The sequence below is a fragment of the Aspergillus novofumigatus genome, assembly GCF_002847465.1.
Source record: "Aspergillus novofumigatus IBT 16806 chromosome Unknown P174scaffold_2, whole genome shotgun sequence".
NCBI lineage: Eukaryota > Fungi > Ascomycota > Eurotiomycetes > Eurotiales > Aspergillaceae > Aspergillus > Aspergillus novofumigatus.
The window spans coordinates 3,721,491-3,733,660 of NW_020194275.1; the positions used below are offsets into that span (position 1 = coordinate 3,721,491).

The window sequence follows — 12,170 nt, forward strand, 5'->3', positions numbered from 1 at the left end:
GATACTCACCTATATCCCACTGATTGCCCCGCCAGGGCACGTGACTCCCAACAGTGATTACATGACAGCATCGATTGTATCTCAAGTTTATAGAGAGGAGGTAGCTGCAGTTCTATATACATTCCGCTCTTTCCAGAGTATAGCCTCTTAACGAGCATGTAATATAAGCGTCTATTAGTCCGAAAGCAGGCAGGAAAAGCCTCAAAATACAACAAGACTTGGGAAAGAAAGGCTGGTGGGAAGAAGAAGCAAACATTAATCATGGAAGAGGCCGAAGGTCAAGGGAATATACACCGGATTCCCCAGCAGATTATGACGCTCAGTGTTGCACAGATACCTCCAGCAACAGGCTAAGCAATTATGAGACGTTTGACCCACGTGTAGAAAAACAGGAAGAAAAACGAAGAGACGGCGCATAGGTGATGGCCATAGGAGGTTGAAGAAGTCCTGTCACGGCTTCTCGCTAACCCCGTTGGTGCTCTCGGACTGAGACAGACTGGGGCTGGTACCGGTCTTGAGATAATGCTCGAACTCTCCGATACGCTTGCCTCCCTGGATCCAGCGCTGTCGGTACTCGTTCCTTTTCTTATCAGCCAGCTGATTCAAAGCCGGCCAGTATATGGAATGATCATATCGGAATTCCACATCACCACCTACGGATTTCATCAGGTGGCCGGCAGGCACATGCTGCCGAAGATCTTCGTTGAACTTCAACTTCTCCCGAGTCAATGGGTCGATAAACGGAGTGATTACTTTGAAAAAGCCCCAGATGACGAACGGCACTAAGATCACCAAGGTAGTCAGACTAATGAGTAGACATCAAAACAACAGAATCACTTACCATTTATCACCAATGCCCGTCCCAATCTCTCCGGATAGTGGTTTTGAAGAATGTTTAGCGTCTGCTTAGCTTGACCCAAACTCGCGTTCTGCCCAGACTTCGTCTCATTGAAATTCACAATAAGTGCCAAAGTTTCCTGGTCCGGCCCCATAAGGTCGATCACGCGCTCCAGCATGAAGACTAGGTGCTCAACCTGGCGGTCACTCTTCTCCGTGTTCTGGTTGGAGGGCAAGAGGTAGAGACAGGGTCGCGCATGGATGTCGTATCCGAGAATAACCTGCTTACCTGTCTCGTTCTCAATTGAGATGTAGTCCGGAGTCAGCTTTTCCAGGCCATATTCGCGGCGCCAAGTGAGAGTGCGCTGAAGTCGGGTGATAGCTTCGGCGACATTCCATTTCGTAGCGCGCAAGTACCGCAGAAGACATTCCCGGGTCAAGAACAGGCGCTCATCGTCTGTGATTGGGGCCGTGGGAGCATTTTTTGCCGATGTTGTCGGAACAGTGGTCCATTCAGAAACCGCCTTCAGGACTGCCTCATATTTCGATTGTTGATCAGGGGTAAGTTCAGCAGGAGCCGCTGGTTTTGCTGTATCAAGAGGGCGAGGGAATGGTCTCTGAACGAGGCCATCAGCAGCGGAAGTCGGGAGGTTCGATTCAATATCTTTCTCATTATTCGCACTGGTATTAGAAGGCGGAACCTGGGCCGTAGATTGCAATGTAGTCGCAGCAGGACTTTGATCCTCAACCGGATTTGACGGAGACGACAAAGCTGGAGCATTGGCCTGTGAGTCGGTGACTGGAGCTGTTGCAGCAGCGGGAGCTTCTGACGGTGCACTCATTGTGATCAAGTTATACTTTCAAACCAACTTTCTATATCTCATAAATCTAAGCGTCAATGGTCTAAACGAGTGCTGAAGTTATGTCACAGGAGTCAGAACTTTTCTTCTTTGCTTTTTCTTATTTTCGCCAATCCTCATCGAGATCGACAAAGCCCCACTGGAGGATAACAAAAGACGATTATCGATTAGTTAGTACCTTAGTAGATGCCTAAGACGTAGAGTATCAGAAAACGGTAGGCGGTGACCAATTAATGGCGTCGCGTATCCCACGCGTGTCTGACGCGTTTTACCTATGGCGGAAGTTTTAGCAACTGACAGTGCAATTGCTCATTCTTGCTGCATCAAATTGACCTCGATATCCTTATACGAAGATGGATATGGATGATGTTACAGCAGAGCTCAATGAGCTCTTCGCGGCCACATCGCCAGATGGATTACCCAAGGACGTCCTTGCGGAGTTGCAGTCTATACTGCGTGTGCATTCGATTCCCCCACAGGAGCTCTTCTACAAATGGGAATCGTATTGCTTGAAGATGGGTGCGGAAGACACCAAGCTGAATCTGGAGACAGTTCGGCTATTCAAGCGAGATGTTCAGGAAGCGTTGGAAAGAGAAAGTCGAGGAAGGGCAGGCAGGCAGACAGAAAAACGAAGCGCAGTGACAGCGACTCCGCGAGCAGCGAATACGTCCGATGTTTTCGGAATGTAAGGCCCTTTGAGCATCATACCACTATTGTGTCAGGTCGGAAGCGCTTATCAAGCACTGTTTACTTAGATTGGACGGATTGACACCGAATGGCCCTGGCCGAACTCCAACTGGTATGAATAGTTCGACGAAACGCAGGTCAGACTTCGGATCTCCTTCGCTTATAAAGGTCGGAAAGACCGATAATCACCAGTCTCCAAATTCAAAACCTGCTGCGGCAGCTGTAAACGGCGGCGGCGCAGTCGATGGACTACAGTATGAGTCAGTCTCGTGAGATCCGAGAGCTCGGCTGACTGAGAACAGATCCGTGCCTTTTTCAGAACGACCCAATCCTGGACAGATCATAGAAACTCTCAATGAGCATTTGTCTATGCCCGAGACGCCAATGGCACCTTTTTCAGAAGCCAGGATACGGCCCACTGCGAACACGGACCTCAAGAAGTTTGGTTATAAGCCGTTGGCGATGCGTGTTTCTGAAGCATCGGAAATTTTGGACGACCGGATCGATGAGTTTACCGAAATTTACCAGAAAGAATATGAAACGGAAGATGTCAACTTTGGCAGCGCCGCTATCCAGAGCACAAGCGAGATTATCGCCGTCGGACGAATCGCTTCGGACAGCTTGGAAGGAAAGCTAAATCCTGCGTCACTTGTTCTTGAGACTTCCAGACGAACAGGTGCTGGTCTACGTGTACCACTGAACTTGGATTCAGTACCGTCAGCGAATTTTTTCCCTGGACAAATAGTTGCGCTGAGGGGGATCAATGCCTCAGGGAGCTATTTCTCCGTTAAAGAGGTGTTGCGCCCACCCCTACTACCACCTGCAGCGTCTTCTCCGGTTACTATGGACGGTATCAACCAGAGGCTAGAGGGAGCCGGCTCTCCCTCACCATTGAATGTGTTGATTGCCTCGGGACCATACACAGCAGATGACAATCTCGCTTTTGAGCCGCTACACGAGATCTGTCAGAAAGCCGCTGAGGACTATGCGGACAGTCTTGTACTGATGGGGCCTTTCATGGATGTTGAGCATCCGCTTCTGTCATCAGGGGACTTTGATCTCCCCAATATGAAAGGATTTGACCCCGACACTGCCACATTGGCAACTGTGTTCAGACACTGCATCACAGCGCCGCTGCAGAAACTCGTCGCAGCTGTGCCCAGCATTACGATCGTGATGATACCGTCCGTTCGGGACGCTTTGAGCAAGCACGTCTCCTGGCCGCAGGAGCAGTTACCGAAGAAAGAGCTCGGGTTACCAAAACAGGTGCGGATGGTATCCAACCCAGTGACATTATCCTTCAACGAGACCGTCATCGGCATGTGCTCGTATGACGTGCTATACGATTTGCGACGAGAGGAAGTCCTGCACGGCAAACCCAAAGAAGGCAGTCTCCTGACTCGGTTGCCCAAATATCTCATCGAACAACGGCATTTCCTCCCCATGTTCCCTCCCTCCTCCCGCGAGAACCTTCCCAAACCAGCAACTGAAAACGGTGTTGCGACGGGAGCCATGTTAGACCTCAGCTACTCCAAGCTGGGAGAGTGGTGGAATGTACGACCGGACGTGTTGATTACCCCAAGTCTACTCCCCCCATTTGTCAAGGTATTTCCCCAGTGTCTTTCGCTCTTGTTCTCTATTCTAATACCGATCGTCCAGGTCGTTGACAGCGTCCTCGTGATCAACCCCGGCACACTATCCAAACGACGAGCAGCGGGGACGTATGCACAGATGGCGATTCACCCACGCGTAATAGCAAACGACGAACGAGAACAGAAACAGCTAAGTCATAAGCTCTACGAACGGGCACGGGTGGACATTATTCGCATATAATTGTATATTACCGCCGCTACACGGCCGCGAGTCACGATAGACATGACAATAATAATGACCTTGTTCCCTGACCCTGGACCCTGGTATCAATGGAGAAAATAAACCATAACACCTCGCTCTAAAGAAACACCCAAATACGGAATAACATGGAGCACCATCACCGCAAACAAACCGTCCTCTTCCCACCCATCAACCGTCCCGTCTCCTTAACCCTCACCTTCACCCCTTCCCTTCCCACCCCACTCCCCCACCAGCAACCAACCCCTCCAACCCGAAATCCCTCCAAGCAGGCTCCCTCCTCCTCTCCATCGCCCGCGTAATCCCAAACGCCGCATGCTGATCCGGCACCACATCATCCTCATCCTCGGGATTGGGCGGCTGATACTGCGGCAGCACGTAGATCTCCTCGATGGGCAGGTACGACGGGACCAGTGTCGGCGAGGAGGAGCCGTACGTGACGCCGTGGCTGTAGCCGTGCTGGTAGAGGTGGGACGCGGACGCGGACGCGGTCATGTTGGCTGTTTGCGAGGTGTGCGGGCGGGTGAATTCCTCGAAGTAATCTGCTAGCCGGGGATGATGCATGTGGATGTTTGTGGGGGAGGAGTCTTTGCTCTGTTGAGAGTTGGGCTGGGGTTAGTTACTAGTTACGCCGGGTATTTTGATTTGAAGGTTTGATGGGGATGGGACCAACCATTTTGAATTGCGGGTTGGATTGCAGCGAATATCGGAATAGAACCTTTTATTCAAGTAGTTTGCTAGGATGAGGATTGATGAGTTTTAAGTGCAATGCGAGGTGGATATGAGTTGCCTGAGTATCTGTTTGGGCAAGATGAGAGTACCCAAGGTAGGGACGAAAGATATACGACAATACGAGCGATAAGATCTGATGCTCCACCGCCTTTGGATCGATTCCTTTTGTTGCCTCAGCTATCTTCAAGACATTGATGAGAGGCATCATGTCTCCAATTACGGCGTATAAAGGAGCATAATTAAGTAAGAAACTTTTCTCTGATTGACCCGCTAAGCTTCAGAAAGTCGAATATCATTACATTGGAATAGTCAACCCCAAGTAGTAGATCCTTTGCCCAGAACGAAACCCATGCAGGATGCAGATCCGAAACAGCGGACACTTGCAGTAGTCCTGCCCACTGATGCAGCTATCATCCTTCATCTTAGATAATGCCACTGCGGTGTGATCATTTGGATGACCAATTATCTTTTCTGCCGTATCCATGACAACAGAGAAGTGTCATCACTAAACAAGCAGATTCTTTTGTCATTATTTTGAATAACTTCACAAGTTTGTGCTCATCCGGTGCACGATTGGGACGGCACTTGGCGGCAAGCTGCCCATTTCGGTAACGACCATGTCAACATACTCGGCCGGTGTCACATCGTACATGATGTTCAAAAGCTGCAGGTTGGGAGTGTCTTTCCAGTCTTTCAGAGGCGAAGTGCCTTGTGTGACCGCAGTAGATTCGGAGGGACTGGGGTTCGCAGCGGATTTGCTGCCCTTCTTGGGCTCTGGTTGAGCAACAGCAGCCGGGTCGGGCAGACCTGTCACTTGCTGCAAGGGCTCGTTCATTACCAGCTCGTCGGCGTCGGCAATTTCGTTGACGACAATACTGTCAAGAGCAACTCGGTCGGTGAACTTGACGGACTCACAGCATACAATGACGGGGACTTCCACACCACCCGCACGCTCCTTGGCAGACATGGCGACCAGCGCCGTGCCGACGCGTGAGTACAGCCGACCATTGCTGGTCATCGCGTGAGCCCCGAGGAACACTTTCGTAGCGTCCTTAATGGCATGGCTGATGCCGTTGACAAGCGAGTACTGAACCTCAAGACCCGCCTTGGCCAATGTCCGAGCCAGGTTCTTGCCCTCGAACAACGGACGAGAGTCGATGATGGATACCCGGAACTTCTTGCCTTGCTTGTGTGCGGTGAGAAGAGTTTGCTTGACAATCGAGCTGCCAGCGTATGTCACAATCACATCACCATTCTGGATTTTCTGAGCGGCACTGTCCGCAATGACCTGGTCTGCAACAGTGATCTTTTCACGGATGAAGCTGTCGATAAAGTCGCTTAGCGACGCCTTGGCACTGGCCTCTGGGACGGAGGGGTCAATCGAGGAAATAGCCAGCTTGAGCGCACGAATAGCATTTCCCTGGCTGATCGAGAGAGGGCGGCAAGTGGAGAGATAGGTGATCTGGTGGGAGAGGTGGGTAGTCAAGTGACGAGCCAAGGAGGTACCAAGAGGCGTTGTGTAGGACTCGATCACCTTGGGAAGAAAAACACATCAGCATAATCGAGAGAGAAGAGAGAGGAGAAAAAAAAGAACATACCCTCTTGAACGCCAACAACGTCGCTACGCACCGCGCACTGCTCCCACAAATCACGTAATCCCTCATCTGCAACCCCAAAGCCAACACAGCAGGGTGCACCTCCTTGCCCGCCCCAGCAACCGTAGTCCTCCGCTGCTGCCCATAAAGGTGTCCAAAAACAGCCACACTCTTATCCTCCTGCTTTTTCTTCTGCTCCACAGCCCCAGCAGCCTGCGCAGAGCCCCGACGCGGCAGATACCCCCGTCCCTTCTGCGACTGCGCAGCAGCAGCGTCCTTCCCGCCCGCACCACCAGCTCCCCCGGCACCGGCCTGCCCTTTCTTCGCAAATGCGGGATTGGAGCCCTGCGCCGGCGCCGCACCACCGGTTTGTTCTTTCTCGGCTCTCTCCTTCGCCCTGCGGGCGGCCTTTTCCGCTTTGGCCTTCTTCTTCAGTTCAGCAGGCGTGAGTTTCTCGGATCCTGTATCGGCCGGCGTGGCTCCATCGGTTGAGGAAGCGCCCTCTTTGGGTTTTTGGGATTGCTTGGCGGGTTTTGAGGCGCTCTTCGCGGTTCCTTTGGCCTCGCGGGGCGGTTGCTGTTGCTGGGCTTGCATTTCGGAAGTAGATTGTTGTTGCGCCGGCGCGGTAGAGGCAGATTCTGACGTTGACGAAGGTCCTGGTGGATTGACAGGAGTCGCCATCTCGAACTCAACTAATTTAACGCAACAGCGAAAGTGAGAGGGGCATTGACGACTTTTCTTGGTGATTGTGGGGTTAGGAGGAAGTCCGGCGGAATCGAAAGCGTCAAAAAGTCACGTCGGAAGTTGAGTCAGAGGGCCCAAAAGAGGAAAGGCCAAGGCCGGTACTAAGGCAGCCCTAAAATTCAGGCCGTATACTTGCATTTAGATATGGGCAGTGCAATCCAGTCAATGTACGAAGGCTTTCTAGGTTCATGCCTGGAAATTGTATGCGGAAAGTAAATCATTGGCTTCATTATTATCTCATAAACCAATTCGTCAACGTGTATCGTACTGGCATAATATCATCCCATCGTTTCATTGCAAGACCACGAAAGAGCACACGCTGTAAGAACAAGAAGCCCTTTAACAAATGGGTCACCGGCAGATATTCATCATGAAAGACTCGAAAGCAGAGCCAAGGTCTGACTATGATCGTCAAGTATCCTGTGGCAACTTCCGAAAGCACAGATAACCACGAACTCCATGCAACTCCAGAGACCAAAACTCCTGCTTGCTCTTGAATATACAACAAAAAGCCCTCCCTGAAATCGTCGTGTCGGGCGTCATATCCTAGCGATTATTGGCCAAAACAACTTGCAACGCACGACGTCTTTTGCGAGTTTCGTGCCTCTGGATGAACCGAAATCGTTCATGGTCGGTGGCCAGTTTGCGTTTGAACATGTTCAAATCCCCCAGCAAATCTTCCATGTCGGCCTGCATTTCCTGAGCCTTGACCTGACTAGCCTCGATGAGGATCGTGTCATCATCTTCCCAGATGAGATCGGGCTCCGGTCCTGCATCAGAAATCGGCGACTGAGGCCGGGTCTCGTTGACCCCGTCATCTGCGTTGCCGTTCTCTTCTCCCAAAGCAGATAAGCTGCTTTCGCGCTTTTCGATTGTTACCAGGGGTATGGGATTTTTGAGGCTGTCCAGTGCAAGTTTCAGATGGTTGCGAAGCGCTTCATTTTCGGTCTGCAGTTGCCGGATCTTGCACTCACTGACCATCTTGGTCTCTTCCATAAGTCTCTGCATCTTCTCTACCTTTTGCTGGTAGACTTCGAGTCGCTCGTTCTGAATCTCGGTCTCCCTCCTGTTAGCAGTGGCCAGGCTTACGCTGAGCTGAAGGGCTCGGATAGTCTCCGCCATTTCTGCAATCTGCTTATCACGCTCCGCGGCAGACATTTGGTCCTGATTAACCCGAGCACGAGTGCGAATACGCTTCGCTTGGTCCGCATAGCGAAGGGTGGAAAGGGTTTCCTCATAGTCTGAGGGAGAAATGCATGCGATCATTGCGGTCTTCGAGTTTCCGCCAAGACTGTCCTTGAGCAGCCAAGTGAGTATCGAGTCTCTGTACGGCACCACGTCCTTTCCTTTGCGCTTTCCAGAGCGCCCATGTTTAGGGTCTGCCAAAGCTGCAATGACTCTGCCCAGAGTAGTGAGCGACTTGTTGATGTTGGACCCTTCCCGGAGTCGTTGACCAGTAGCTTCAGTAGACTTGGCTCGTTCAGATCCTGCAAGATCGACCAGGCGTATTCGGGCCGTGCGCTCAGTCGTCTCATCTGTCGAAAGATCGTGGTGTATCTGCTTCAAGGTGATGGTGAACACGGCGTGCGACCTGGAAGATGTGTCATTCATCTTGGTGCTCGCGACTGTGCGAGACATGTCGCCCTTGCGCATGTACTTCATCAGTTCGTTGTAGTTTCTGACAGTAACCTCCGTTAGATCTTTGACATAGGGGCCCTCTGAGGGAGACTCCCGAATGCGGAGGTAATGAGGAGGGTCGGTTCGGGGAACCAGCAGGTCGCGAACATGCTCGTTGTACACTTCAAAGTATGACACGCGCACATTGTAGCTGACATCAGGCGACTCGGCACTTTCGATACGCTGGAATAGATCTTCACAGGTTCGAGGTATCAAGCCAGGTTGCTCCGCAGTCCCCATCATGGTATAACTCTTCCCTGAACCTGTCTGCCCGTACGCAAATATGCAAGTGTGGTATCCTTCAAAGTTGTGGTCGAGGAATTCCTCGCCGAGACAATTGTAGACGTCCTCTTGGGTAGCGTAATGTTCGTCATTGGGGTCATGAGACCAAAACGAGTTGTCAAAGACAAACGCCTTGTCCTCCAGGACCTTGCCGCGAGCTTGGGACTTTGGCTTCCCTTCGTCTTCTGGGTCAACAATGGGCGCTTTGAGCTTGGTCATTTGTGTGTGAGGATTCATCTCGATTAGACACTCCGCATTGCGCTCGGTTTCTATACCATTAAATGGCCATTCAGGCCAAGGTTAGCTCACTTTATCCTTGCCTGCACCTGTGCCTCCCGGCTGCGACATACCTCTAGGTAAAAACTTCCTGACACGGACGACGACTTTGACGTTACCCCCAGGTGTTGGACTCGAGACGCCATCCGAACGTCTAGCCGAGACAGCGACGCCTTCCCTCGCGCGAAGGGACGGAACGGAGGCTGTAGAGCGCAACGTGGCTGCTGAGGCGGAAGTCGACATAGCTGAAGGGCTGGTTATACCTGTGATGGCTGAAGCGCCGCACGACGAGGAGGAGATGTGGGAGCCAGGCCCAGTGCCGTGGCCGAGATGGTGGTAGAAGCGTGGGTCCAGCGCCATGGCTTGACTCTGTTCCTCTAATAAATGTACAAAATGAGTGACGAGGTCACGGTGGCGGTGAAGCAGGCAATGGTACATACAGACAGTTGTACCAACAGAAGAAGGAAGGAGTGAAGTTGCAGCAGTCAGTCGGTGAATAGACGAGGGTCGATAAAAGCTTAGGATGAGCAAGTCTTCGCTGACGATGCTTTCCTTCAGCGCAAGAGAAAAGTTTAGATTAATTCAATTGTAGGAATAAATCAAGGTCTCCTGCTATCTTGATGTTGGATCCATCAACCGTACTGCCTATATGGGAGTAAACAGAGAAGTTGTTAAATCCGAGGGGCTTCTGCAATGGAATTTGAAAGAAAGAAACATGCAGCAACGGCATAGAGATGAGATCCAAAAGGAAAAGGCCTGAAGTCGCAGAGGCGATCAGGAATGACAAGTTGATTCCACCTAAGGTGGACTTCCTGTTGTAATGAAGCTGAATACTCTCAGGCAACGTTTGGATTTTGCCAGAATGGGATTGTGGGCGCCTGAGGCACTAAGATCCCCATCTGCTGTCAGGGGTTGCCATAGCAATCAGGCTGTCATTCTGGGTATCCCTGCAGCCCCACCATTCAACGCCATTATCAGCCAATTGCGGATTTCAATTCCTGAAGAAAAGAAGTTTGTGTAGTAATGGTGTGTTAGAAAGCCGACTAATTCAGGAAGATTGCAGAAAGCAACTCTGTTCCTCATGAAGTACGGCTTGCTTGCAAGCGCAGCAACACAAGCCTCGGATCGGTCTATGAGCGCTTTGAACACACTCCTGCCGTTGAAAGACACAATCTTAGGGCGAGGTCCTCAAACCATGACCTACGACCCGGACTACTCTCGAAGCATGCTACTCTGGTTATGGTGAGGTATAAAGGTGACTTGATTTCATATTGTGCTACCTCCGCGAATATGCGAAAGGCAACTCTTTCGTCCTGCAAATGCGACGACTAATTCGTTACACGATCTTCCTTGACGAGAATCCACATGTCCTTCATATTGAGTGACCGGAATGTACACGGCCGATGAGGAGTCCTCGACTTAGACAATTCTTGCATTAACGGTCAAAGTTTGCATTAGCAGCAACATAGTCATCAGCCTCGTCCTCGCCACCCTTGTGCTGTCTCATCTTTTCATAGTCGGTATACGCGGGATCAGGCACTGGGTTGCCGTCCTGGTCCATGGCGGTCTCGAAGGTCTCGACTGGTGTCCACTCCTCGCCGGCATGAGTAGCCCTCGCAACCCTGGCTTGAGCCGAAGCACCCTGATCTTGCATCCGAGCTACAGCCTTCTTGTCTTGGGTGGTTTGGTTGCGCAGACGACGGGTCTGGCCCTCCCTCTCAGGGAAGCGCACAGCGCTCTCAGTTTTCGATCCTGCCATTTTGACTATGTGACCTGTGTGATCTGAAGAAGTTAATATCAGCTGGCAAGATATTAAGTCCTCTTGCGAAGGTGTTCTCAAGCTGACGGACGTGGGTGAGCTAGCCGATCTTACTCACCAACAATACAGTTTTATTCTGGTGCAACTTCAATATTTCAGATTGCCGTTTGAAGAACAAAGTGGTTGCCCCGATTCGTCTCTGTTATATTCGATCACACCCGGGAGGTGGCGTTGATGACACGGCGATGACGCCCACACTCAGCAATATCAGCTTCTCCGCACAAGAGATATCATCTGTGGCCATTCCATTTGCAGCCATCATTTGTGCCACTGATTCTCTGATATTCTCGAGGGCAAATGTCATGACTGGCTGTTGTATGAGTGATATCATTTGACTTCCGTTTGGACTGCGAGTCGCGTGCCAATCTTACGACGAATCTCTGCGCGATTACTCCTGAGGGATTTGTTATGTCCTTTGGAGGGTTCCATTCACTATTGTATGAGGATACAGCATGTTGAAACAGTTGTGCCGAACACAGTATTGGTTGCTTGCAATGAGGACTATAGTGTCACTGAAGTTAGTCGCCATCCCAAGGTGTCATCCTCATGTGCGCGGTCTCCGACACCATATGTGGGCGACCCGAAGTGGTGGACTGGCCTAGATCTCGAGACACACTCTCTTCGTAATGCTCTAGATAATGTGTAGTCAGACTGATCTCGTCCGGGGTATGCTCAAATGTTTATTTTCATCTGAAGTTTGTTTGTCGTATGATCCAAGTTGCCTTGTCGCTTTGATGCCTTGAAGCCTGACAGCACAATGAAGTCATCAATCAATGATACAGTCCGTACACCACGGAGGTAGACTCCAAA

The 12,170-nt window shown here is 51.1% G+C and overlaps 6 protein-coding genes across 6 annotated transcripts; 1 reads left to right on the forward strand and 5 right to left on the reverse strand.

Moving 5' to 3' along the window:
- Positions 1-55: 55 nt before the first annotated feature.
- P174DRAFT_385566 (CRAL/TRIO domain protein) lies at positions 56-1,830 on the reverse strand. The gene is made up of 2 exons (XM_024823264.1): positions 842-1,830; positions 56-782 (listed from the first exon to the last, which is right to left on the reverse strand). The coding sequence occupies exons 1-2, from the start codon at positions 1,677-1,679 to the stop codon at positions 451-453; spliced, it is 1,170 nt and encodes a 389-aa protein (XP_024686195.1). The 5' UTR covers positions 1,680-1,830; the 3' UTR covers positions 56-450.
- Positions 1,831-2,003: 173 nt separating this feature from the next.
- Positions 2,004-4,442, forward strand: P174DRAFT_402869 (DNA-directed DNA polymerase alpha subunit POL12). The gene is made up of 4 exons (XM_024823966.1): positions 2,004-2,382; positions 2,453-2,638; positions 2,687-3,989; positions 4,044-4,442. Exons 1-4 carry the CDS (start codon positions 2,051-2,053, stop codon positions 4,215-4,217), a joined length of 1,995 nt encoding a protein of 664 aa, XP_024686196.1. The 5' UTR covers positions 2,004-2,050; the 3' UTR covers positions 4,218-4,442.
- Positions 4,437-5,205, reverse strand: P174DRAFT_478360 (Apc13 domain protein; the record flags this gene model as incomplete). The annotated part of the gene is made up of 2 exons (XM_024830681.1): positions 4,909-5,205; positions 4,437-4,844 (listed from the first exon to the last, which is right to left on the reverse strand). The coding sequence occupies exons 1-2, from the start codon at positions 4,909-4,911 to the stop codon at positions 4,437-4,439; spliced, it is 411 nt and encodes a 136-aa protein (XP_024686197.1). The 5' UTR covers positions 4,912-5,205.
- Positions 5,206-5,511: 306 nt separating this feature from the next.
- On the reverse strand, positions 5,512-7,243 carry P174DRAFT_458236 (translation initiation factor eIF2B subunit delta; the record flags this gene model as incomplete). Its single annotated transcript, XM_024829631.1, has 2 exons — positions 5,512-6,501; positions 6,566-7,243. 2 exons carry the CDS (start codon positions 7,241-7,243, stop codon positions 5,512-5,514), a joined length of 1,668 nt encoding a protein of 555 aa, XP_024686198.1.
- Positions 7,244-7,852: 609 nt separating this feature from the next.
- On the reverse strand, positions 7,853-9,901 carry P174DRAFT_366185 (kinesin-3 family protein uncB; the record flags this gene model as incomplete). Its single annotated transcript, XM_024822099.1, has 2 exons — positions 7,853-9,534; positions 9,616-9,901. 2 exons carry the CDS (start codon positions 9,899-9,901, stop codon positions 7,853-7,855), a joined length of 1,968 nt encoding a protein of 655 aa, XP_024686199.1.
- A 950-nt stretch (positions 9,902-10,851) lies between these two features.
- On the reverse strand, positions 10,852-11,321 carry P174DRAFT_439368 (uncharacterized protein). The gene has a single exon (XM_024826780.1). It carries the CDS (start codon positions 11,298-11,300, stop codon positions 10,977-10,979), a length of 324 nt encoding a protein of 107 aa, XP_024686200.1. The 5' UTR covers positions 11,301-11,321; the 3' UTR covers positions 10,852-10,976.
- Between the last annotated feature and the right edge of the window lie 849 nt (positions 11,322-12,170).